The 27,964-nt window shown below is 43.1% G+C and overlaps 1 protein-coding gene across 4 annotated transcripts; it reads left to right on the plus strand.

The window, feature by feature from the left end:
• The first annotated feature begins 131 nt into the window (after window positions 1-131).
• LOC105728031 (CKLF-like MARVEL transmembrane domain-containing protein 1) lies at window positions 132-27,756 on the plus strand. Of its 4 annotated transcripts, none has more exons than XM_064383156.1 (4): window positions 132-733; window positions 3,286-3,444; window positions 10,978-11,076; window positions 27,556-27,756. In XM_064383156.1, the coding sequence occupies exons 1-4, from the start codon at window positions 323-325 to the stop codon at window positions 27,754-27,756; spliced, it is 870 nt and encodes a 289-aa protein (XP_064239226.1). In that variant the 5' UTR covers window positions 132-322. The 4 variants fall into 4 exon arrangements, with proteins under 4 accessions (XP_064239226.1, XP_012323721.2, XP_064239227.1 ...); XM_012468298.3 differs by lacking the exon at window positions 27,556-27,756 and adding an exon at window positions 12,663-12,967; XM_012468297.3 differs by lacking the exon at window positions 27,556-27,756 and adding an exon at window positions 11,579-12,136 and having other exon boundaries at window positions 135-733.
• Window positions 27,757-27,964: the final 208 nt, after the last annotated feature.

Genomic DNA, 27,964 nt, shown 5'->3' on the forward strand with positions numbered 1-27,964 from the left:
AGAGAAGAATGTGACAGGATCGGCCTTGGGGATCTTTGAATCTCCTTACTGCCTGGCGGGTCGGCAGCTCCGAGGGGTGGGATTGCAGAGGTTTTGCGTTCTCAGGCTAGGCATTGGCATTGCCGCCCCCGCCCTCCCCCCCCCCCCCCGCCACTCCCGTGGCAACGAGGGTGGCTGAAGGGCTCAGCTTGTCGGCGGGGCAGCGAAAACCCGGTGCGCGCGCCGGGGAGGTAGCAGCCGTTGGGACGTGACGCTGGTTCGCAGGGGAGAGCCAGCTGCTACTGCAGCAGTGGTTTAGACGACCAGGCCCTTGGGACCCACCATGAATCCTGAAGATACCAAACCTGAGTCATCCAAGGCACCTTCAGGGAGCTTGAAACAACCAGAGACTGCCAGAGCCCTGGCAAGTGGCGGCAATGTAGTGAGTTCTGTACCCAAGGCACGGCGCGACATGTCAGCGAAGACCGCACCCCGGAAGCACACCGCCGTCTCAGTTCGCACAGTGCAGTCCGTAGCCCCCGCACGTCCCAAAGGCAGCGAAGGCACTGCACCCTCAAGGAAAGCCACCAAACGCCCACCCCCAACGCCCTCTGCACCCACTGAGTCCAAACTCTTAAATGAGACAGCGATCAAAGAGCGTGCCGAGGGCCGAGCCAAAGTCCCGTACAAATTCAGGGACAACCTCAAGCGTTTTTTCTTCTCGCCCACTGGAATGTTGAAGATCCTGAGAATGGTGAGCGGAGAGCTGGTGAGACCTAGGTGGGCGGATGTGGCCGGCAGTGGCCTCGGGGAAATGCCCAGGGGGCGCCAGCTCCAGAAAGCTTCCATAGTGCACTTTCCCACTCACTTTTGTTTTGCCTCACCTTTCCTCCCCACCGCCCCTTTGCTCTCCACACACTCAACCCTTCCTACTCAACTTGCCTTGTTTTCCCTATCTTTTTTACTTCTCACGTTTCCTCTCACAAAGGAAATTAGGAAAGCAATGAAGATAATAGGAACTTATAAAGTTAGGAAACAAAAATAATCAATACAAGAGCTGTCATTTGAAAGACCTATTAAATTGATAAACCACTGGCCAATATAATCAAGAAAAAAAGGGGGAAGAGAGGATGTATATTTAAAATTAGAAAACAATATGGGAAAATAATCACAAACATCAGTGAAACTGAAAGGATCTACAGGAGTACTTTGCAAAACAAATCGATGTGAATAATTGGATGAAATGGTTGATTTTCTGGAAAAATATAAATTACCAAAACTGATCCCAGAATAGGGAAAAATCTAAACAGGGCAATATAAACATAGAAGAAAATGAGAATTTCATCAAATGAGTATCTTTCAAAAATGTATCAGGCCCAGGCCCTTTCACAAGTTAACTCTTTCAAGCCTTCATGGGATGTAATTCTGATACTACTCTAACTTTGTCAAGGAATAGAGAAAGAAGAAACACTTCTGAACTATCTTTACAAAGTCAGTATAATACTGATAGGAAAACTTGACCAAGTTCAGAAAAAGAAAACGAACTAGAGATCTCAATATATAATATCAATATATTAGCAGATAATATTCATCACTACTTTATGAAAATAATATAATACCACAAGGATTGTGGAAGAAACAGGATGATTCAATATTGACTCTATTAAAATAATTCACTGTATTATAAGTAATAGGAAAAAATGAGATATCACATTATAAAAAATAATGAGATTATGTCACAGAACATGACAAAATTCAACATTTGTCCCTGATTTTCAAGAAGGGAGACCAGTAAGATAGGAGTATATAAATATTCCATTGGCATTATAAAAATAAACATTTCAAACTAAGACCATCATATTTAACAACAGAAGGATTCGTTAAATGAGGGGAAGAAATGATGCCTGCTACACTGCGAGTCAATTTTTCTGAAACCACTAGTCATAATTATGAAGAAAAAAATATTTGAAAAGGGGTGGCCAGGTATGGTGGCTCACACCTGTAATCCCAGCACTTTGGGAGGCCAAGATGGGTAAATGACCTCAGGTGGGGAGTTCAAGACCAGGCTGGTCAATATGGTGAAACCCCATCTCTACTAAAAATAAAAAAATTAGCCAGATGTGGTGGCACACACCTGTAGTCTCAGCTACTCAAGGGGCTGAGGCAAGAGAATCAGTTGAACCTGGGAGGTGGAGGTTGCAGTGAGCTGATGTGCCACTACACTCCAGCCTAGTGACAGAGCAAGATTTCATCTCAAAAAAAAAAAAAAAAAGAGAGATAAAACATATCCTTTCTTTCAGCTAATGTGATTATATATCTAGAAAAGCCCAAATCAACTGGAAACAATTTAGAACAAGATAATTTAGTTAGGTGACTCATTATTGTGTTAATAAATAAAGTAAAAGCTTTCCTAGACAAATAACCACTTAAAATGTAAGAAAATATTTCTCTTTACAACAGTAATCAGAATGATCAAATATCTAAAAATAAGTGAAATATGATACATATATGGGAAGAAAACTTTAAAACTCTCCTGAGACATCTTTTTTAAAACCACCACCATAACTGGAAAGACATACTTTGTTCTTGAGAAAAACTAAAGTGTGAATTCTTCCAAATTATAAATATTTAAGTATTCCATTTAGAAATCCCAACTAAAATGCTAACGCTTAGCTTGGGGAACTTGCACAACACAAACAAGGGAGGCATAAACAGTCTGAGAATGAGTAATAGGAAGAATAGGCCAAACAATAACTCAGTAGAAAGTGAGTTGCCTATCACAGAGTACTAGAGGAGGAAGCAACAATTCAGTGAAAGAACAGTCTCAAGACACCAAAATACATCTGATAATTTAGTATACCATAAAGGTTGCATTTCAGATCAGTGGGGATAATACTGGCATTTCCCAATAAATGATGTTGAGATAATCAGCAGCTGTTTGGAAAGAAAGAAAACAGGCTCTTCCTCACTACTTCTACCAAAATCAAAGTATATGTATTTTACCAGTATATATATAGACTTCTTTCTAGTATGCAGTATGAACTGTTAATACTGGTTACTTTTAAGGAGAGAGACTAAGGTTGAGTTGGGGGGAAGAGAAAGAAATTGATATATTTTTTATCCTTCTATACTGTGTGCTTTTTTATTATTCTCATGTATTTTTCATTTCTTCAAAATAGAAATGTTAAAAATGTATGTGCAAAACAGTGCAGGCCACTGCACCACACTGTAATCAGATTTACATTCTGACAATATAGATTTTTTTTAAATTGTGCATTAAAACAAATTCTGTTTCTTTTATGGCAGAGTCTTATCATAGGAGCATTAGCTTGTTTCATCATCGCCCAAGCCAATGAGTCATTTATAGCAATCACAATTCTGGAAATCTGCATCGTCGTTTTTTTTATGCTAACATATATGCTAACCCTTCATCACTTGCTGACCTATTTACATTGGCCCTTACTTGTAAGTGTTCATTTTTACAATTCTTCACATACAAGCTTTGCCCTCAGCCCCAGAGTAAGGACTCTCCTCAAGTGAAAACAACAGAGCTATCTCTCTAGAGAAGGACATAGCTGAGCTGTGACAGTTAGGGTGTTGCCCTGGTCCGGAAAGATTCCTTGGAGCCTTGTGCCTACAGGACAGCCAACACACTCCTACTCTAGCCCTGAGTGTAAAGCCCCTTATTACTTCACTAAACATATGGTACTTGTCAGCTTGTCTTAAAACGATTTTTAATTAGTGCATGAAGTAGGTAAACACATTTCTTACCCATTGCTTGTAAAACAGTGCATGTTTCTACTTTGCAAACAGCACTCTGATTACAAACATTCCCCCCAAAAACAAAAGTTGATATGATGGAGTTTGTAGAATATTGCTGTGTATACCCTTGAAGATTATAGAGTCAACCTTTGTGTGTATGTTAGGGTTTGTATCACAAAGGGGTGCTGGACTAACCAGAAAAAGACTTGTAGAGCCTTCTTTAATAGCTTTTTCTAGACTTTCACATTCTTTGCCAACTGAAAAACTGCTGAAGCTAATCCCTTAGGTCTCAAACTAGAGAAGCAGTGTGATTTCGTCCAGAGGCAGTCATGGGCCTTTCCTAGCCATGTGACCTTTAGCCTCAGTTTCCCCATTTAAGAAATACAGAGAAGGAAAAGGATGATAATAACTACCTCATAGGGTTTCCAAAATATTTAAGTGTGTGCAAAGCCAATAGCACAGTATGTGACACAAAGTTAACCTTCTAACGTCCAAAAAGAACAGCCACCCATCAGAACCATCTGATATCTGGGTGGCGTTTGCCATTCTCTCTTGCACTGTGAACAACCCTAATTCAGAGCTTAGACCTCTTCCACATCCCACTTCCTTATAGAACATTTTTCTAACCTCAAAGTAAGAGTGTTCCTTTTGAACTAAAACTCAAATAGTTTCCTCAGATGTGTGAGAGATTTTCTGTAAAGGCTGCTGAGCTCTCTCTGTCCCACAGAATGTCAAGTACAGGAAGCAGACAAAGCAAATATGAGTGACTTTAATTGTACATGTGGAAGACCCTTTTAGTTATGGAGAGGTTTCTGAAGGGAAGCTCAAATCTCTGTCCATGGAAATTTTCAAGAAGGGAAGGTAAAGTAACCATTTTTGAGCATATACCATGTGCCAGATACTTTTTCATGCTACCTTATTTAATCCTCACAACAACCCAGTGAGGTTATAGTCATCCCTCACCCCCCACTTAACAGATGAGAAAATTGGATTTAAAACATTCAATTGCCCATGGCCATATGTAGGTGCATTGGAACTCAGATTTGCACCCAGGTCTATCTGATTCTAAAGCCCAGACTCTTTCGAGACTATATAACCTATTATCTTGTGATGGTTTTTCTAACTCCATCCTCTGTTAAGGTAAGAAACTCAGTAAAACTACATATTTATGTCCTCCTCAGCTTCTCTAAATTTTATCTCTGTATCTTGTTTCCTCATGATTTTCTTAAAATATGGAGCCAAAGGCCAGGCATGGTGGCTCACACCTGTAATCCCAGCATTTTGGGAGGCTGAGGCAGGTGGATCACAAGGTCAGGAGTTCGAGACCAGCCTGGCCAACATGGTGAAACGCTGTCTCTCCTAAAAATACAAAAATCAGCCAGGCATGGTGGCGGGCGCCTGTAATCCCAGTTACTCAGGAGGCTGAAGCAGGAGAATTGCTTGAACCCGGGAGGCAGAGGTTACAGTGAGCAGAGACCATGCCATTGTAATCCAGCCTGGGCAACAAGAGCAAACTCCATCTCAAAAAAAAAAAAAAAAAAAAAAAAAAAAAAATATATATATATATATATATATAGAGAGAGAGAGAGAGAGAGAGAGAGAGAGAGAGAGAGCCAAAGGTGAATTGGTTATCCTGGTGGATGTACACAGGCCCTTGGGGGTGGGTGACTGATGGCTCCACAGCACCATGAACTGTGGTCAGGAGGACTGGGGCCCTCTGAGGAAAGGACTCATGCAGGCTGGGTCCACACACAAAGCTGGAGAGAGCCAGGAGATGTCATACCTTGCTTTAGGGTCCAGGGGTAATGCCCAGGAAGTATCCCAGACAGAGGTAAGAACTAGGATCTCCTGAGCTTGAACCATGAGTGTCCTGTGAGAGGACCTGTTCTCACAGTGGTCACAGAAAGTTTAGCCCAGCTCTTGTAGGGTTACAAGCCTTTGGTCAACTTCAGTAAAGCCAGGCCCCCTTCCTGTCTGTCTTAAGTGACAGTATCTTCTTTTTAGGGGATGGCTGTGGGAGCCCTGAATATGATTTGGAGCCCTTGCCTTCTTGCTACCGTCCTCAAGAGCATGGGCCAGACTTGGCACAGCACAGGATATGCCTTGTGAGCTCCCAGGAGCTTCATGGTGGGAAACTCTGTGTTACCAAGATGGTTGCCCGGTTATTCTGATGTTCAGTTCATACTAGCAGGACACATACTAAGCAACCACACAGTTAGTCAGATGGTAAGTGATATAATTAACTTGGAAGTTTTTGAAAAAGATTCATCAAAACAGGACTCAAATTGTGTTCACCTATCCAGTCCCTTCCTTTCAAATCTGCTCTTTTAGATTCTGTGAGATGAAGGATGTGTACCTACACAATTTTTCAGAGGGGCAAGCAGCTACCACTGGGAGGCCTTGGCACAGCAGGAAATGTGCAAGTTTCGTGAGGGTATTAGTGCTAGGAGGTGCTGACTTGGCACTTCAGAAGGTAGACAGGCTTAGAATCAAGCTTCAGGAGTCACTTGGGACCTTATGATAAGGTCAGTGCAGAAAGCCCTGGAACACACAGTCAATTTCATACTAGAACTGTTTCAGGCTCTGCGCAGGTTCAGAGGCCTCCCCACAGGTAAGAGGTGCCCAACACGCAGCACCACTTCCTTTCAGCCCTTCCCTCAAGGCAAGAAGGCTTGGTTCCCAGGAGGTCTAGGATTAGGGCAAGGAGGGCTGACTTTAAGTGGTGATTTCTAACTTAAAGGCTCATAAAAGGATAGAGTTCCTTATTTCCCTATTCCAGTTATTGTTTGACAAAGTCCCCACCAGGAAGACAGATACAGTCTGATACATCGGGGCTTGGACTCAGCAGGGAAGCCCCAAAGAGCACTGGCTGCAGATACAGGTGACCAAGTGACCTGCTGAGATCTGTGGGTTCTGGGACCATATTTTATCAAGGCCTCCTCCTCTGGACAGATGATGGAGCCTGGGTTCAGGGACCCATACTCAGTCTCTGAGTTGCAGCTGTGAAGGCTGTGCCAGGGACCCTGACACCATGGAGAAGGTACAGGCCCAGCTCTCAACCCTAAACTATGTTAGGACCTATGAAGTCTCCTCAGATGGGTTCTTGGTGTTCTTGGTTCATGTGAACTCACAGAATAAATGTGCCGACTTCCACAGCACTAGTTTTACCTGCAGACTTGAGAGTGGAACTAAATCCATAAATAAAGTTAATTTAAACTTTTAAAATTTAGACCCATTTTTATCAGCATGAGTCTGCATCAAAGCTAGGAAAAGTATAATTTTCCTCACCCCACACATTCTCTTCATTTTAGGGTTACCAGTTCCCCCACTCTAGCCTAGTGTCAGGTACCAGGATACCTAAGAAAGTATGAATTTGAATTATTGTCTTCTAAGTAGCTCATATTTTAAACACTTCTACATCATAAAGAATACAATCCAGCATGGTCAGAGAAACTGAGTTCTGGTCAAGCAGATGTTTTTGCCAACAGAAAGCAATTTTTTAAAAGGAATGCAATAAACATTGTAAACTAAAACAAAAAAATGAAACCAGTGAAAGTTGCAGTTAGTTGAATACTCAATGTTTGTAAATTCCAATTACAAATATTACATTTTGTAAAACTAATCATGTTTTAACTTTTTTTTTTTTTTTTTTTTAAGACAGAGTATTGCTCTGTTGCCCAGGCTGGAGTGCAGTAGCACAATCTTGGCTCACTGTAACCTCCGCCTCCCTGGTTCAAGCAATTCTCTTCCCTCAGTCTCCCGTGTAGCTGGAATTACAGGCCCGTGTCATCACACCCGGCTAGTTTTTGTATTTTTAGTAGAAACAGGGTTTCACCATGTTGGCCAGGATGGTCTCGATCTCTTGACCTTGTGATCCACCCACCTCAGCCTCCCAAGTGCTAGGATTACAGGCGTGAGCCACCACGTCCTGTTGCCCAGTCTGGAGTGCAATGGCGAGATCTCAGCTCACTGCAACCTTCACCTCCCAGGTTCAAGCAATTCTCCTGCCTCAGCCTCCCAAGTAGCTGGGATTACAGGCACACCTGGCTACTTTTTGCATTTTTGGTAGAAACATGGTTTCACCATGTTGGCCAGGCTGGTCTCGAACTCCTGACCCCAGGTGATCCACCCGCCTCGGCCTCCCAAAGTGCTAGGATTACAGGTATGAGCCACCATGCCTGGCCTGATTAACTTTTTTTCTAATATTCAGTTTTTGTTTTAAAATAATAAGCACCCACCATTAAGGCATCTTTCTCTTTCCCACTTATAATTCTACATGATTTTGAATATCTCAGAGAATAGTTTGGAGGCTTTATGGAAAAATTGTCAAGTAAAAAACACATTTTTCATTTTAGTCAGAGAAAGTTGAGTCAATAAGGTATTTGGGAGGAAGAGAAAGATAATAGGTAAGGATGGCATTTATGAAGAAAGTGGAAGTCCTACCAGACATGGCCGAGCTCAGCTGCAGTTTTAACACAGCCATCAACCATATCTGTCTCTCTGTCTAGATGACGCAAATAAGAGGGTCTGTGTCTAAGGAAAAAGGGAGGAGGTTAGCAGGAAGAAGGCCCTTGGTCACTCAAGTCAGACTGCCCAAGGTCATAGCCACTTACTGGCTGAACAACCCTGGGCAAGTTGCTTACCCATCTGTAAACTGGGGATAATGAGAGTTTGTTGTGAGAATCAAATGAGCTCATATATTAACACATTGGCACATTACGTGACACATAGTAAGTGCTCAATAAATGTGAGCTAGCTACAGTAGAACTGTCAGGTACAAGGCGAACCTTAGCTCCAACGGACAGTTCAGGAGAGCACTTCTTTGTAAGTAAGGACCACGGTAAACTATAATATCCATAGTCCAACAAGGAGATAAAATTATGACAGGTAGTCAAAGACTGGTTGGGCCTAGTCTGTGGTTGGTTTATTATCATTATTGGTGTGCTTTCACTCAAATTCTCATGATCTAAGGCCACAACCAGTTAGTGGTCAGAGAAACTGAGCTCTGGTTATGTAGATGTTTTGGCCAACAGAAAGCAATTTTTAAAAAAGAATATTTGACTTTTGAAGTTTACACTCTGCTTCTCAGTTGTAAGAGTCCTTGTTCACATCTTTGACTACCTTGGTTTACACAGTCCTCACAGGCTAAGCTTCCTGCAAAGCTACAAACCACTGTACCTGCCTCAGTCAGACCTGCCCTCTCAGCCCGCAGAACCCAGCTGGGACTTACTTTCAACCTCTACCAGCCCTGCTACATGCCCCTGTTCCAGTGTTAACTCCAGGCACCAAAACAGTAGGCATTAGTGCCTTTCCTAGAGGCAAGTCACATTGCACAATAGGGCTCCTTGGTCACCAACCCCAACAGGAAGAACACCTGGAGTTTGCAGAGAGTTAACATTTTGAGAGCAGATATGAACCTACATTTTGATGCACTCCCACCACCTACTAAATGCCAGGCACGTTATCAGATGCTTTTAGAGTCATTATGCCATTTAATCCTCAGACCCAATGAACCTCAGTCATTATCCCCATATTACGCATTGCCAAGTTTGCAGACGAGTGATAAAATATGCCCCACCGAGGAACTGGCAGACCAAAAGAGTTCATCAACAAAAACACTCAACTGACTTATGCCATATCATTTTGACCCTCCAGACCCATCCCACAGAAAATGCCAAAGATGGATTGGATGCTGCACTTGCAGACTAGGAGAATAGTTCATTTCCTCCTTATTTGGGTGTCCCTGATGGGAGGCAATAGTGAGTTAGTTCTGATTCCACCCATTATTCAATCCTAAGCAACTGAAAAATGCCTCTAAGCCTCCACCATGTCCTCTGGAAACTGGGGATGATGACAATTCCGACTTTGGAAGCTGTTTTCTGAGGGTTAAATGAGGTTAAATGATGAACTGGGAAATGCTTGGCACATCAAAGAGCTCCACTGGAGCCATTATGATTCCATGATCCTTACACTGGATGGCTGTGTTTGGACTAGTGCACCAGAAAGGCTGCCATTACCAAGTCAGACCATCAAGACTTAAAGACTGAAGGTATTCAAATTAGGTGTCTGGCCCATATTGTGGTTACATCCTCTAGGCTTTTGCCCCTATCAAAATCTGCTGCCACTGACACACTGCATACTCATTCTCCCATTGTTTTGCTAAGGAAGCCCAGCCACTGCTGACCCAGGAGGGCACCCCTACCCGCTCATCCTCACTATTTCAGCACATAAAGAAGCAGGTTGAGCTAGCAGTTAAAGAACTGAGGACTGGGCCGGGTGCGGTGGCTCACACCTGTAATCCCAGCACTTTGGGAGGCCGAGGCGGGTGGATCACGAGGTCAAGAGATCGAGACCATCCTGGTCAACGTGGTGAAACCCCGTCTCTACTAAAAATACAAAAAGTTAGCTGGGCATGGTGGCGCATGCCTGTAATCCCAGCTATCCAGGAGGCTGAGGCAGGAGAATTTCCTGAACCCAGGAGGCAGAGGTTGCGGTGAGCCGAGATCGCGCCAATGCACTCCAGCCTGGGTAACAAGAGGGAAACTCTGTCTCAAAAAAAAAAAAAAAAAAGAACTCAGGACTGAAAACCAACTGGAATCCACAAGAAGGAGCACAACAAGCCTGCAGATGTCAGGGCACATTCAATTCTGGCCATGTTTCAGGAAAGAGCAAAAAATATTCACTCCAGAGTATCAGACCTGCTCCTCAGATGAGTTCATGTGTTCTTGGGACATGTAAACTCATAGAATAAATGTGGCCCAATTTCCAGATCTGGGAGGAGAAGTAAATCCATAATTAAAGTGCTAAGCTAAAATTTTATATTAAAACAAATAAGGTATGGAATAGAATGCAGAATTTACATTAAAAAATACAAAAAAGTCACATTTTAGAGGGCCAGTTTGGGCTAGGCCCCTTGACCACTAGGTTTTTTCATGATCTCTTTCCTATGCCCTTTAAGAAAAACCTGATGGAAAAAGTTGTCAGCTTTTTTTTCTAATGGTGTTCTTTAATGAAAATAAACCCATTTCTGCAGACAAAGTCATATCTAGGACCTTAAAATCACATAAACTCATGTCTCTGGATGATATAAGAATTATGCCTCAGGGTTCCTCCTCATCTTAATCAAAGGGAAGGTTTTTTTAAAGGCATCTATTCTTAGATGTGTAATTGACAAGCTTACATATTTATGAAATTAATTTTTTTATAAACTTGATAATTTTCAATTCTGTATTACAGGATCTTACCAACAGTATCATTACAGCTGTGTTCCTCTCAGTCGTTGCCTTCTTGGCCATGCAAGAAAAGAAAAGAAGACATTTATTCTATGTTGGAGGGGTAGGTAGAAGCCTTCATGATTCCATTTAAGATCAGTATTCCAAGACTGAAAAGGGAAATTAGCAGACTCCATTAGATCATTAACCAAGCAGAATCCCCACTGCCACCCACTCTCCTTCTTGCACTGACTTCTTCAGATGATATGAAGTTGCACCAACTCTGAGCTCATGAAAATCTTAATTCTAATATGCATTCTCCGAATAGGTACAAAAGCAAGAGTCTGCTAAACCCCTTTTGAGAATTGTACACACTATTTTTGAAATGTTAAGCAAGATCTTTTCATCTATAAATAGGACTTTGATCTTCTGGACTAGAGAATTGTATTTTAAAGACAGATAAAAAGAGAGATTGTAGGGGGGGATAGTGCACTGTGAAAGTGAGTAATCCGCCTATTCAGGAAGGAAGGCAGGAAGAAGCCTGCCACATGTCGAAGTGCCCAGTATATGCCCTGCACCAGGCTAGGCACATTCTGACTTCATCTTTACAACTCTCATTTTTACAGATAGAGGAACTGAGGTTAAATACCTTGCTGTGGGTCACAAGACTGGGACAAACTGGGACTCAAACCCTCATCATATGGAAGAACACAAGAAATGGCAGATCAAATGCTTGGAAGATTCAGGGGGTCGGGGTGGGGAGGTAGGGCTTTGGTTCAAGAAGTTAAACAATGAGAACAGAAATTAACGCAGAAAAAAAAGAGTTTATTTGACTTCATTCCATAATCAGTAAATATCTGTCAATCCCATTAGATTGTGCCAGACCTGAGCTCAGTGCTGGGGATGGAGCCCCTTCCCCTTTGGGGAAGCTCACAGATTCACTGGGGCAAAGCATACCTAGGAAAAGCTCATTAAGCAGCCAGGAATTAAGTGACCGTAAAGAGAAACATCCAAAGCTGTCAAGAGTCCCGGCGTGCACAAGGGAATATCCATGCCATGGGGACCCCCCACGTCTGCCGGGGGTTCCCACCCCCAGGTCTCCATTTCTTACTGGATGGCAGCATCCCACTCTCACCCCTCACTGGTCTTCCTGCCTCCAGCCTGGTTCACTTTCCATTCACCTCATGGCCACTGCAAGTGGGTTTTCTGAGTCTCACACCTGACCTCTTGGTAAGAGTCCCAGATCCTGCACCTCTCCAGCCTCAACTCTGCCCCCTTCTCAGGGGCTCCGGAGGTCCTGGCCACACCAGATTCCTTAGACTCCAGTCTAGTGCCTGGGTTATCCTCCTCCCCTTAAGAACTCCTTCCTGCCCTTTGCAAACATAGCCCAAAAGTCTTTCCACGGAGAGGTCTTCTCAGGACCCACCCCTACCTGCAAACGCTTAGGGCCAGTGCCCTTCCCTGGTCCTTTCCTGGTGCCTCACGCATCAGGCGAGGCTACTACTGGCAACAAAATCCCCCGTTTCCAAAATCCCTTTTTCTGGGAAAGGCAGAGTGGCCCTGCAGCAGCCAACTGGGGTAGAGAAGGGTCAGAGGGGACAGGAGGCCGCCTGCAGCGCCCGCCCTGGATGGAGGTAGGTTCGAGACCTTGTTGCCGAGCTGCAAAATAACCCCGCCTTTCCTTCCCGCATATGGTCTTGTATCTGACAGTCCCTGTGTCTCACAGCGGTAATCGTGTGTGGCATCGATGCGTTTGTGGTCACCAAGACGATGAGGACTAACTTGAAAAAATTCCTGCGAGTCTAAGTCGAAAGCAAGGTTTCCCCTGCCGGGGATGCCTACCCTGAAACCGGCCCCGACGGCCCGCAGAGGCCCGCCTGAAGCCAGCCCCGCGCCCTCTCAGATGCATGTGTCTGTCGAATCGCTCCCACCGAGCTCACTCCCGAGCTCGCATGCTGTCACCCATTCCGGCCTAAATGTGACCATAAAATCAGGGCTGCTGCTTTTATCGAGAACGCCTGCTTCCTGTCGTTGCCTTGTGAAAGTCGCGTTGTATTTTTCTGCCCGTGGCGCTGCGCCCGCGGAGCTCAGGGCTGTGACCCGGTGCTCTCAGCCCCCTGACCTGGCAGCGGAGCTGCAGCTTCCAGACCTCAGGCCGCCCGGCAACGCCAGGCTGGGACCGCGAGGGCAGCTCCGCGCCGAGGTGGGACGGCAGGTAGGGAACGGAGGTGGGGCCCGTCGGGGGCCCGCGCGTGGAGGGTAGGCGGCCGGCAGCTGCGCGCGGCGACCGGCGCGCGTGGAGAGGGGGCGGGAGTTGGCATTCGGTTGTCCTGGCGGTTAGCTGAGCGGGCCCTCTTTGAGCCGCTCGGTGAACACCAGGCTCTCTGGTAGGCCTGGCCTACTCAGAAACAGCAGAAGAGAGAAAAAACAGGCCGGCTGTGAGAAGCCAAGGACACCGAGTCAGCCATGCACCTAAGGCAGCAAAGGGGGACAAGCCGGCGCCAGAGCCAGCTCCACCTCCAGCCAAAGACAAACCCGGAGAAGATGAGAAGGACGATGAGGCGGCAGCACCGAAGAAACCCAAGTCAGTGCAGCCCAAGCACGAAGTGAGCACGAGGAAGGGGTGTCGCCGCTACCGGTGGGAATTAAAAGACAGCAATAAAGAGTTCTGGCTCTTAGGGCATGCTGAGGTCAAGATTCTGAGTGTGGTAAGCTGGACTGGTATCCCTGGGTGGGGGGCCTTGACCAAGGGTGGGGGAAAGGAGGAGCAGGCTCCAGGTGTTCTCAGAAAGATGGTGAGAGGCCCTTGCTGCTGGCTCAGGTGTCTGTCTCACTGCAGGTCTGCCTAATAGTGGCAATGATGCTGTTCTCCTCACTCACTGTGCACCCCATCTCGATGCTTATCATCACCATGGAGATATCCATCTTCAGCTTCTTCATCTTACTGTACAGCTTTGCCATTAACAGATACATACCCTTCATCCTATGGCCCATTTCTGTAAGTAAGGGGCAATGGAGACTGCCTGTGTCCAGAATGCTGATCATGTGTGTGGCGGGGGTGGTGGAGGGAGTACCTGGAAGGTCACCAGAGAGACACACCTCACCTCCCATATCTGTGCCTGAGTCAGGGGCTCAGAGCATCAGTGGGGCCCAGGCAGAGGCAGCTGGGTGCAAGAGGGACAGCTAGGCAGAAAATGCTCCAAAAAAGCCTACCTATGTGTTGGAGTGACAGTGTGGAACTCTTACCTACCTGGTGGTCAAAGAGAACCTGAGCCTTTGCTTTCTTTAGAGGGAAGGGAGGTGTAGCAACCAGTTGTTCCTCTGAACTCCCGTGCCAGCTCACACTTAACTGGAAGATCACCCCAGAAGGACCCCAACCCCAAAATTTAAAGAAGAAAATTACTCTCCCATAAATCAATAAAATAAGACAAAATGAGATTTAAAAAAAATATATCACTTCTAAAGCAGTGTTAGGTCTCCAATGAATATCCCTATAAAGGATGTTTGGATCAGAAGGATGTTGAGCCCAAAGCATCATCTAGTGGAATGAGACAGAACTGGGCAAGTTACTGAACCATTGCCAGCCTATTTCCTCATCTGTAACATGGGGACAGTCATAATTCCTTGCAGAATTGACATTTAATCCTGAGGCTTACATGTAAATTGCTTGACATCGTGCCTGAGGACTCATGGAGTTGAATCCCTGCCCATCACCTGTGTAATCACAGGGCACATCCACCTAACCCCCTGCCAGTCAATGAAAACCCCAATTCCTAAGTCCCTTTGTTCATTGCACATTCACAGCCTGGCTCTAGAGCCCTCTTGTTCACTGTTTCACTCACTTTACACATGAGGAAACTGGCTTAGAATGGCCAAGTAACTTGCCCCCAGGTCACTCAGCAGGTAAGTAGCAGAAACAAGATTCAAACTTAGCTTTATGAGTACATTTTGTCCTGCCTCCTTGTTAAAAACTATTAGGGTCCAGGGATCCATAGGTCTTGATGAGATAAATGAGGACCTGCAATACAAGGAGAAAGGACAAGAGGGCCAAATAAGGACTCTCAGAAAAGGGACAAGCAGAGGACAAGGTAAAAGGACAGGCAGAGGACAAGTTCCTCAACAAGGAGACTGAGAAGACATTTTTAGTTCCAGCAAGATGTAAAACCAATGAACCCTGAAAATCTTCCTGCTGTGCTTACCTAAAAATATCAGGGGAAATGTAACCAGTATTTAACTTTAATTGAATGAATGAGCTGGCAAAAAAGAAATGGAAACACACAGGCGCCAGAAATGGAAAACGAGGCAGTGATCACATAAGCTGCAAAGTATGAGTGGGAATGATCCACAAGGCATTGTCTCAGGAAACTAGAGCATGGATTTTCATGCACTCTCAAGTCAAGAAATAAGGCCTCGATCCTAAGCAAAGTGGGAATTTAGAACTGCAAACCCTGTATAAAGCCAGCACCCTGGAAAGACTACCCGCTTAGGGGAAAGATGGAAAAAGACACATACCCTTCTTATTACCAACACAGAGAAATAAGGAAACATGTTTGAGTACAGGGAGAAGTCTTCCTTGAGAAACAGAAACCTCGAGCCTGCCCTTTGTACAGATTGGAGTTTGAATTATTGTTACCTGCAGCCTAGACACCTTGATGCAGCCCAGAAACCTTCATCTCTGGGAATTACCATAAAAATTGATCCCAGTCTGTTGATATTCTGCTGATATCCTTGGACTCCTGATAGAACCAAATGCAAAATCACAATCAAGGCATGAAAAGATTTTCACAGTGGGGAGGGGGAAAACCTTGTCAAAAATGAACTAACAATTAGAAACTACAAAACACCTGATTAAAAAAAAAAAAAAAAAACAGTACTAGGAATCAAGAATCAACAAAAATGCAACAAATGGATTAGAATCCTGAGAACATGCAATAATAGAAGATCTGTCTGAAAATAATAATATATTTTAAATGATCACAGACATACGACTCCTGAGAAAAGAATAAGATACTATGAGGGCAGAATAGACAGATTTTTTAAAAGTACAGTGTCTAGAATAGAAAATATAGTTATTGAAATAAAAATGTCAATAGATGAATTCACAAACAGATCAGAGAGCTGAAAAGGAATCTGTTAACTGAAAGGTATGGGGAAATCACCCAGAACACAGCACAAAGAGAGAGAGAACATGAGAAAGAGATTGAGATAAAACATGGAGTGAGAACATCCATCAACAGTTGTTGGGCTGGGCGTGGTGGCTCATACCTGTAATCCCAGCACTTTGGGAGGCTGAGGCAGGTGGATCCCTTGGGTCCAAGGGTTTGAGACTCCCTATAGGCAACATAGGGAGACCCTGTCTCTACTTAAAATTTTAAAATTAGCCAACCATGGTGGCACATGCCTGTCATTCCAGCTGCTCAGGAGGCTGAGGTGGGAGGATGGCTTGAACTCAGGAGATCAAGGCTACAGTGAGCTCTGATGGTGCCACTGCACTCCTATCTGAGTGACAGAGCGAGACTCTGTCTAAAAAATAATAAAAGAGGTGTCAAGAAGCTAGGCACAGTGACGTATGCCTGTAGTCTCAGCTACTCAGGAGGCTGAGGCAAGAGAATCTCTTGAGCCCAGGAGTTCAAGGCTATAGTGCACAGTGATCATATCTGTGAATAACCACTGCACTCCAGCCTGGGCAACAAACAAGACCCTATCTCTTTAAAAAAAAAAAAAAAAAAAAAGCTGGGGGAGGGGTTGGCATGGTGGTTCATGCCTGTAATCCCAACACTTTGGGAGGCTGAGGTGGGTGGATTTCTTGAGGCCAGGAGTTTAAGATAAAGAAAAAATTTGTTAATGAAAATTTTTAAAAGTTGTCAAGAGAATAGATAAGAGGAAATATTCAAGAGAATGGAGTCCGAGCATAATGGCTTACATCTGTAGTCCCAGTACTTTGGGAGTCCAATGTGGAAGGATTGCCTGAGTCCAGGAATTCAAGACCAGACTAGGCAACATCATGAGACCTTCCCCTTGTCTCCAAAAAAAAAAAAAAAAAATTAGCCAGGCATGGTGGCACATGCCCAAGATCCCATCTACTCAGGAGGCAGAGTTAGGAGGATCACTTGAGCCCAGGAGGCTGAGGCTGCAGTGAGCTGTAATCCCATCACTGCATTCCAGCCTGGGAGACAGAGAGAGACCCTGTCTAAAAAAATAATTAATAAATAAAAAGAAAATAGAGAAAATGGAGAAGAGAAAATATTCAGTGATAAAGATGGAGAACCTTCCATATTTAATGAGAGTAGTGTCACTGAAAATGGCATAATAAGGAACTCCAAACTTTTGTCTCTTTACTGCAGCAATGAGTAATCTAGCAAAAACTGTCAGAACTAACTTCTTCAGAACCCAAATCTCATTAAAAACTTAGAAGAACCAGAGGAGTGTTTAATGAAGGAGAAGCTGCTGGATTTTGGTAAGAGAGGATTGCGTACTTTAACTTACCTGCCTGCCATCTCTTACCCCCACAGGTTGGCAATGGCTATAAAAACAGCAGCCCAAATTCCTGGTGAAGCTTGCTAGTGACCAACATAAAAAGCTATTTTCTCGTGTGTGTGTGTGTGTGTGTGTGTGTTGTGAGACAGGGTCTTACTCTGTCATCCAGGCTGAAGTGTAGTGGCGCAATCTTGGCTCACTACAACCTCCCACTCCCGGGTTCAAGCGATCCTCCTGCCTCAGCCCCTCGAGTAGCTGGGATTACAGGTGTGAGCCACCGCACCTGGAAAAATGGTTAGTTTTTAACAAAGAATTACAAAGTATGCAAAGAAACAAGAAAGTATGGTCCATACACTAATAAATAAAAAGAAATTAACAGAAACTGTCCCTGAGGAAGCCTAGATATTAGATTTACTAGACAAACACTTTAAATCAACTATCTTAAAAATGCTCAAAGAACTACAGAAAATGATGAGATCAATTTAGGAACAGAGAAAGGTTTTAAGGGATGTAAAAGGTTATAAGGGAGGAAAATACCAAAAGAAAGCTGACATACCCTGTAACACCAGCAGTTTGGGAAGCCAAGGCAGGCGGATCACTTGAGGTCAGGAATTTGAAGCCAGCCTGGCCAACATGGTGAAACCATATCTCTACTAAAAATATTTTAAAATTAGCTGAGCGTGGTGGCGGATGCCTCTCATCCCAGCTACTGGGAGGCTGAGGCAGGAGAATCACTTGAACCCAGGAGGCAGAGGTTGCAGTGAGCCAAAATCAAGCCACTGCACTCCAGCTTAGGCAGTAAGAGTGAAACTCCATCTCCAAAAAAAAATGAATGAATGAAAGCTGACAAGCTTTAATACCAGACTAAACCAATTTTATATATAAAATCAAGACGATCACTACATATAGCAATTTTGAACTTGTATGCACCTAACAATATAACCCCAAAATATAAAAGTCAACATAGACTTAATTATAAGGAAGAATTGACAAATAGTAATCATAGCAGGAGATTTTAACATGCCCCTCATTAATTAACAGCTTGATCCACTAACATATAAAACATAGAACCATACATCTAATAATAACAGGCTTTATATTCTCTTTAAGCTCAGTTGAAATTTTTATCACTTTGATAAAAATTAAACTCACATAAGACCACAAAGCCAATATAAATAAATAACAAGGAACTGATAACATATAGACTACATTCTCTAATGCAATACAGTTAGAAATCAATAACTAAAATGTAACTAAAGCCTTGTATGTTTGGGGGATAAATCTAAGGTTTTCCCAGTATATGGGGATTTAGTTATATGTAGTATTTGCAAATTCTACCTGTAAAATACAGATAAACAATTCAAATTCAAATCTGTATACTTAGAAAAGAAGAATGAACATTAACAAATCAAATGTCTAGATGAAGAAGTTACCAAAACAAAACAAAATAATGAAATTAAGGAGATGCCAAAGTTAAGAACTAAAAACTAATGAAATAGGAAACAAAGATTTATAGGGAGTATTCATAAAACCAAAAATGTAGTTATTTGAAAACACTAGTAAAGTAGACAAACTTCAAGAAAAAGAAAAGTAGGAACAAAGAAAAATAGTACAAAGATCAAAAGAGATTTTAAAGATCATGTGAGAAGCCAGTTGGATGGCTCATGTCTGTAACAGCACTTTGGGAGGCTGAGGCGAGAAGATCAGTTGAGCCCAGGAGTTCAAGACCAGCCTGGGCAACATCTCTACCAAAATAAATAAATAAATAACTGGGTGTAGCAACGTGCACTTGTAGTCCTAGCTACTTAGGCTGAGGTGAAAGGATCACTTGAGCTGGGGAGTCAAGGCTTCAGTGAGACAGTGATTGCACCACAGCACTGCAGCATAGATGACAGAGTAAGACCCTGTCTCACAGCAAACACACACACGCACATACACACACACACACACACTCACACACACACCGGAAAATAGCTTTTTATTCCAATAAACTAGAAAGCTCAGTTAAAATAATTTTCTAAAAATATATATATATAATTTTTAAAAGTTGACTCAAAAATAAATAGAAAATCAGGTAATGAAGGAATTTATCTGTGTTTTCATCTGGCACTTTTACTGTTTCACATTTTACATTTGAGTGGTTTAGGGATAGGGTATGAACCATGACTCCATTTTTATATCCTGATGGCTTTCCCGTTGTTCTGTACATTTACTCTTGTATTGAATAGTACATCTTTTCCCCCACTGATTTGAAATGGCATGTTTGTTAAATGCTAAAAATTCCATATGTAGAGTTTATTTCTAGACTTTATAAATTCAGTTCTATTTGGTCTGTCTCTTTTTTTTTTCTTTTAAAAAGCATTGTAATATGTCCTACTATCTGGTAGAGCTTTGATCTTAAGACCAGACATTATAAGGAAAGTAAACTACAGGCCTATCATATTCGAAGATAGCCACAAAAATTCTAAATAAAATATTAGCATAGTGAGGCCGGGTGTGGTGGCTCACGCCTGTAATCTCAGCAATTTGAGAGGCCGAGGTGGGTAGATCACTTGAGGTCAGGAGTTCAAGACCAGCCTGGCCAACATGGTAAAACCTGTCTCTAAAATTAGGCAGGCACGGTGGTGAGTGTCTGTAATCCCAGCTACTCAGGAGACTCAGGTAGGAGAATCACTTGAACCTAGCAGGCAGAGGCTGCAGTGGGTCGAGATCGCACCACTATACTCTAGCCTGGGGGACAAAGCGAGACACCATCTCAAAATAATAATAATAATATAGTGAATCAAGCAATATATAAGAAAGCAATACATCATTATTAAGCCGCACTGATGCCAGGAATACAAAGATGGTTTTGCGATACACACACACACACACACAAATTATTATATTTAATATACATACTAATATGTTTCACTATAATTATTCACATAATATATTTCACTGTTTTATTTAAAGGAAAAATATATCTCATAAGCTGTAGAAAAACTAGTAATATTCAATACCAATTTTTAGAAAACTCTTAGCCAACTAGGAATAAAGAGAACTTCCTTATCTTAATATAGATATCTATCCAAACTTACACAAATTGTATTTTATGGTGACACTTCAGGAGCATTTCCTTAGACATGCTTACTATCTTCTATTCAACATTGTGATGGAAATCTTAGTACAATTTGACAAGAAAAACAAAAGGTATAGAGATTGGAAAGAGGAAAAATCTAATAGAATTATCAACATACAAAATCTAAGAGAATCTACAGTCAAATCACTAGAAGTGATTGAATTCCACAAGGTTACCAGACACAAAAGCAATAGTGTTCCTGAATACCGACAATGAACAATGAGAAATGTATGATTTTTTTAGCTGGGCATGGTGGCTCATGCCTTTAATCCCAGCACTTTGGGAGGCCAAGGTGGACAGATCACTTGAAGTCAGGAGTTCGAGACCAGCACCATCTCTACTACAAATACAAAAATTAACCAGGCGTGGTGGCACATGCCTGTAGTCCCAGCTACTCAGGAGGCTGAGGCATGAGAATAGCTTAAACCGGGGAAGCAGAGATTGCAGTGAGCTGAGATGGAGCCACTGCACTCCAGCCTGGGTGACAGAGTGAGACTCTATCTCAAAAAAAAAAATATATATATATATATATATATATATGATTTTAAAAGAAACCACTTAAAAGAGCAACAGAAACCACAAGGTGTCTAAGAATAAACTTACCAAAAGATATGTAAGATGCTACCTCGAAATTATAAGACTTTATTAATGGACATCAAAGGAAAATGTAAATAGACAAACATTCCACATTCACAAATATGAAAACTTATCATAGTCATGGCAATTCAGTTCTAAATTAATCTGTAAATTAAATAAAATTTCAACCTAACATGGGTTTTTCATGGAACTTTACAAGGTGATTCTAAAATTCTTATGGAAGAAGAAAAATATTAACAAGGATGGACTCACCCAACAAGATATCAGATTAACCATAAAGCTTTGGTAGTAGTTCAGGGATTGACAAGAAGACTAATGAGATTGTTAGATTGAATATTTGTGTCTCACACCCTGCAAAATCACATGCTGAAGCCCTAAACCCCCATGTAGCTGTACTTAGAGATGAGGCCTCTAAGGAAGTAATCAAGGTTAAATGAGGTCAGAATACTGCGGTCCTGATCCAGTAAGTATCTTATTTTTTGTTTGTTTTGAGACAGAGTTTCACTCTTATCACCCAGGCTAGAGTGCAGTGGCACAATCTCAGCTCACTGCAACCTCCGCCTCCCAGCTCAAGCGATTCTCCTGCCTCAGCCTCCCGAGTAGCTAGGATTACAGGCGTGCACCACCATGCCAGCTAATTTTGTATTTTGGTTTTGTTTTTGTTCTTTTGAGATGGAGTTTCGCTTGTTGCCCAGGCTGGAGTGCAATGGCGTGATCTTGGCTCACCACAACCTCTGCCTCCCAGGTTCAAGAGATTCTTCTGCCTCTGCCTCCCAAGCAGCTGGGACAACAGGCATGTGCCACAATGCCCAGCTAATTTTTTGTACTTTTAGTAAAGACAAGGTTTCACCATGTTGACCAGGATGATCTCAATCTCTTGACCTCATAATCTACCTGCCTTAGCCTCCCAAAGTGCTGGGATTACAGGTGTGAGCCACTGCACCTGGCCTAACATTGTATTTTTACTAGAGACAGCGTTTCGCCATGTAAGACAGGCTGGTCTTGAAGTCCTGAACTCAGGTGATCCACCTGCCTTGGCCTCCCAAAGTGCTGTGATTACAGGTGTGAGTCTGGCCAATAAAGTGTCTTTCTAAGAAGAGACCAGAGAATTCTCTCACTTGCTCGCTGTCTACACACACACACACACACACACACACACACACACACACACACAGGCATCAAAGAAAGGCCATGTGAAAACGTAGTGAGAAGACAGCCATCTGCAAGCCAGGAAGAGAGCCCTTACCAGAAACGAAATTTTCTGGCACCTTGCTCATGGACTTCTAGCCTCCAGAACTGCCAGAAAGTTAATGTCTGTTGTTTAAGCCACTCAGTCTAGGGTATTTTATCATGGCATCCTGAGCAGACTAATACAGGAATAGAAAAGAGAACTCAGAAATAGACCTATAAACATATGGCAACTTGGCATATGACGGAGGCAGCATTATAAAACAGTTGAATAGAATATTCAATAAATGTCCTTGGGATTTGTGGAGAGAGAGGAAGGGAGGGAGAGAGAGAGAGACTATGTATCCCATTAAAATAAAAACTTTTCAGCGAGGCGCGGTGGCTCACACCTGTAATCCCAGCACTCTGGGAGGCTGAGGCAGGCAAATCATGAGGTCAGTAGATTGAGACCATCCTGGTTAATATGGTGAAACCCCATCTCTACTAAAAATACAAAAATTAGCTGGGTGTGGTGGTGCACTCCTGTAGTCACAGCTACTCGGGAGGCTGAGGCAGGAGAATCACTTGAACCCAGAGATGGAGGTTGCAGTGAGCCCAGATCATGCCACTGCACTCCAGCCTGGCAACAAAGCAAGACTCCATCTCAAAACAAATAATTATATGCATATGTATATGTGTGTGTATATATATATATATAGTGTGCGTGTATATGTGTGTGTGTGTGTGCGCGCGCGCGCATATATGTTAAAACTTTTCAACAGAAGACATCATAAGCTGGGTACAGTGGCTCACACCTATAATCCTGGCACTTTGGGAGACCGAGGCGGGAGGATCACTTGAGTCCAGGACACCAGCCTGGGCAACATAGGGAAACCCTGCCTCTACAAAAACAGTTTTTTTAATTGCACAGTGGCAAGGGCCTATAGTCCCAGCTGAGGCTAAGGTGGGGAGGATTGCTTGAGCCCAGGAGTTCAAGACTGCAGTGAGTGGTAGAAACACCCTGTCTCTCATTTCGTTCATTCATATAGTAGACTACATCAGTTAAAATTAATAAACTTATATTTCTCAATGTGGCTAAATCTAAAAAGTTTTTTTTAAGTTTAAAAAGCAAGCATTGGAAGGTAGGATGCTTTTTATTTAAATATAAAAAGTGTAAGAGAGAGATCCAAGATGGCTGACCACTAGCAGCTCGGGCACGTAGCTCCCAGTGAAAGCGCAGAGAACGAGAGGACGCCACACTTTCAGACGAATATTTGTAGCTCACGGACCAGGAGATTCCCAGCGGAGGAGCTCCACAGGTCGCCAGAGCGACTCTTGTGGCCGGCGCGGCGGTTTTGCTGGCGCCTTAAAGCGGCAGTTCTTGGTGCAGAGTCCAGAGATTTCTGGGCAGAAAGGCACCATCAATCTTAACACCGCTGTTTTGGCCGGTGCAGTGGATTGCTCAGATTTCGGTGCTGGGAATCAAAAAGTTGGACGTCCGCTCAGAGACCTAGTTAGAAAGTCGGTAATTACAAAGACAACAGACAGATACATATATAATGAAGGGAAGAAACCAGCCTAAAAAGGCAGAGAATACTCAAAATCAGAATGCCTCTCCCTCTACAGGGGATCGCAATTCCTCATCAGTAACGGAACAAGACTTAATGGAGAACGAGTGTGTTCCAATAACAGAAGCAGGTTTCAAAATGTGGGTGATGAGAAACTTCTGTGAATTAAAAGAACTTGTTCTAACCCAGTGCAAAGAAACTAAGAACCTTAAAAAAAGGTTTGACGAAATGCTAACGAGAATGGACAATTTAGAGAGGAATATAAGTGAATTGATGGAGCTGAAAAGCACAACACGAGAACTTCGCGAAGCATGCACAAGCTTAAACAGTCGAATTGATCAAGCAGAAGAAAGGATATCAGAAGTCGAGGACCAGCTCAGTGAAATGAAACGAGAAGACAAGATTGGAGAAAAAAGGATAAAAAGGAATGAGCAAAGTCTCCAGGAAATATGGGACTATGTGAAAAGACCTAATCTACATTTGATAGGTGTACCTGAATGTGATGAAGAGAATGAATCCAAGTTGGAAAATACTCTTCAGGATATCATTCAGGAAAACTTTCCCAACTTAGCAAGGCAAGGTAATATTCAACTCCAGGTAATACAGAGAACACCACAAAGATATTCTTCAAGAAGACCAACCCCAAGGCACATAATTGCCAGATTTATTAGGGTTGAAATGAAGGAGAAAATACTAAGGGCAGACAGAGAGAAAGGTCAGATTACCCACAAAGGGAAATCTATCAGACTCACAGCAGATCTCTCAGCAGAAACCCTACAAGCCAGAAAAGAGTGGGGACCAATATTTAACATTCTTAAAGAAAAGAACTTTCAACCCAGAATTTCCTATCCAGCCAAACTAAGCTTTATGAACGAAGGAAAAATTAAATCTTTTGCGAACAAACAAGTACTTAGAGAGTTCACCACCACCAGGCCTGCTTTACAAGAGCTTCTGAAAGAAGCACTATACATATAAAGGAACAATCAATATCAGCCTTTCCAAAAATATATTAAAAAGCAAAGAACATTAATACAATGAAAAATTTACATCAACTAATGGGCAAAACAGCCAGCTAGCATCAAACGCCAGTATTAAACTTATATATATTTCAATTGGATAAAAAGCCAAAACCCATCGGTATGCTGCATCCAGACCCATCTTACATGCAACAATACACAAAGACTCAAAGAGAAGGAGGAAGATTTACCAACCAGAGAGTAAAAATAAACAAATAAACAAAAAGCAGGAGATGCAATTCTCGCCTCTGATAAAGTAGACTTTAAAGCAACAAAGATCAAAAGAGGCAAAGAAGGACATTACATAATGGTAAAAGGATCAATGTAACAAGAATAGCTAACGATTCTATAGATCAACGAGACAGAAAATTAACAAGGATATTCAGGACTTGAACTCAGACCCGGAACAAGTAAATTTAATAAACATTTATAGAACTCTCCACTTCAAATACACAAAACATACATTACCACCTCACACCTATTCCAAAAGTGACTATATAATTGGAAGTAAATCACTCCTCAGTAATCGCATAGCATTTCATAGGTTTAAATGAAATATTGGTTGGCTGTTTGTTTGTTATCTTCTTCCCTTATTCCTTCCTGACTACATCATTAAGTATAATTATCAGTATACAAGAGGTTTTCAATACCCATTACTAAATTGCATTCTAGCCTGGGCAAGAAAGCAATACTCCCATTCTCTCTCCCTCTTTCTTTTCCTTTTTCCTCCTCCCCATTCTCTCTCTCTCTTTCTCTTCCTTTTTCCTCCTCCCCATTCTCTCTCTCTCTTTCTCTTTAATTAAAAAAAAAAAAAAGAAAAAAAAGTGTATTTTGAAATACACAAAATAGGCCAGGTGCAGTGGCTCACGCCTGTAATCCCAGCACTTTGGGAGGCCAAGGCTGGTGGATCACGAGATTAGGAGATTGAGACCATCCTGGCCAATATGGTGAAACCCTGTGTCCACTAAAAATACAAAAAATTAGCCAGGCGTGGTGGCACGTGCCTGTAGTCTCAGCTACTTGGGAGGCTGAGGCAGGTGAACTGCTTGAACCCGGGAGGCGGAGGTTGCAGTGAGCCAAGATTGTGCCACTGCGCTCCAGCCTCGGCGACAGAGCAAGTCTCTGTCTCAAAAAAAAAAAAAGAAAGAAATACACAAAATAGTATACATTGTTTATGAATATATAATATGTAGAAATGCACAAATTCAGGTGGGTAAACTGCGCATCAGCTTCCAATGTGTGACTGTCTTTGGGAGGACAAAAGTTGGAGGAGGGAGGCGAGAGGGACAGTAAGAGGGAGGGACGTGAAGGGGCTGCACCTCCGTCCATGAAGCTGGACTTCTTGTTTCCAAAGAGGCCTACAGGGGACATTTGCAAGATGTTAGTATCTTTTAAATTTCATTGGCTCCTGGCCTGGTGGAGGTGGGAGTGGGGGTAAGATGTTCTATTATTTTCTGGGCATTTGAAATGAATCAAAATTCAAAACATTAAAAAGAAAAAGGCCTAAAACAAAGTGGCCAGGGAAGGACAATAGCAGGAAATGGCATTATAGAAACCAAGGGGAATGGCAGGTGTCTTCCGGCGCTGCATGATCAGCTGCTTCTCACCCCATCCTCTAGCCCCAGGAGTGATGCAGGAGGAAGCCAGCCTGCTTTTGGCCAGCTCTGAGGAGTTTGGCAATGCCTTCTCAGTAGCGTGAGGGAAACAAGTATATAGGGAGGGCGAGATTGATCACAGGGGATGGGCAGGAGGGTTGATGAAGGAAGAGGAGGCAAGGAGGGGAAGGGGTCTAGGAAGTCAGGCCAAGGGCAGGGGGTTACAGAGGAAGCTGCCAGGCTCCCAATGACATGCTATAGTCCAATGCAGCCCATCCAGACTCCAGAGAGGGGAGCTGGCCCTGGAAGCTGAAAGGCAGTGGTGGGGTCCTTAATAGGGACATCATGACATTTCATAGTTGGATATTTATTTAAATGAGTATTGGCCGGGCACTTTGGCTCATGCCTGTAATCCCAGCACTTTGGGAGGCCAAGGCAGGTGGATCACTTGAGATCAAGAGTTTGAGACCAGCCTGGCCAACATGGTGAAATATAAAAATACAAAATTTACAAAAATATGAAATTTACAAAATTTAGTAGAAAATGTATTTTCTACTAAAATACAAAAATTAGCCAGGCATGATGTTGCATGCCTGTAATCCCAGCTACTTAGGAGGCTGAAGCAGGAGAATCACCTGAACCCAGGAGGTGGAGGTTGCAGTGAGCAGAGATTGCACCACTGCACTCCAGCCTGGACAACAGAGCGAGACTTAGTCTCAAAAAAAAAAAAAAAAAGTAAAATAGACGGATGTTTACAATGGAGCCACCATTTAAATAAAGATGATGTCCGGGGAGCCAGCCCAAGCTCCAACCCAGAGCAAACGGTCCCACCCTGGCTAGGTTTAAAGAGAAAAAAGAAACAGAGGTGAGAAGGCAAGACGAGGGAGTGGAGACGGCAGAGGTGAGGAAGTAGACAGGCTCCAAGCCTCTCGGAACTGCTCGCCATTCAAGGGGACAAAAGCAACATGTGAAACAGCAACCACTGATAAACGAGAGAACAGGAGGGGAACTGGCCACCTTGGGAATGGAAAGCAGGAGTCACGAGGACCTTTTGTTTTCCAGATCCTTATGAGTTTGGCTGCATTTTTTGCTTTTATCGATGTGCGTCTTCAAAGAAACCACGTCAGAGGCAAGAGGGTCAAAAAGCATATGCTGGTTCCTCCTCCAGGAAAGGAAAAAGGACCCCAGCAGGGCAAGGAACCAGAGCCCGCCAAGCCACCAGAAGCTGCCAAGCCACCAGAGCCAGCAAAGGGAAAGAAATGACTTGGCGGAGGCTCCTGGTGTCTGAAACGGCAATGGATTGTACAGCAATGTTTCCACTCTCTGCCTTGTCTTCTTTCTAGAATGGTTTTCTTTTCCATTTTAATTACCACCTTTGCTTGGAAAAGAATAGATTAATAGATTCTAAAAGCCTAAAGTTGATGTAAGCATTATTTTGTTCATTCAGCAAAAGTTACTGTCAGGTACAGAG

The sequence above is a fragment of the Aotus nancymaae genome, unplaced genomic scaffold (genome assembly GCF_030222135.1).
Source record: "Aotus nancymaae isolate 86718 unplaced genomic scaffold, 86718_ANA_hifiasm-v0.15.2.pri h1tg000030l, whole genome shotgun sequence".
NCBI classification, from domain to species: domain Eukaryota; kingdom Metazoa; phylum Chordata; class Mammalia; order Primates; family Aotidae; genus Aotus; species Aotus nancymaae.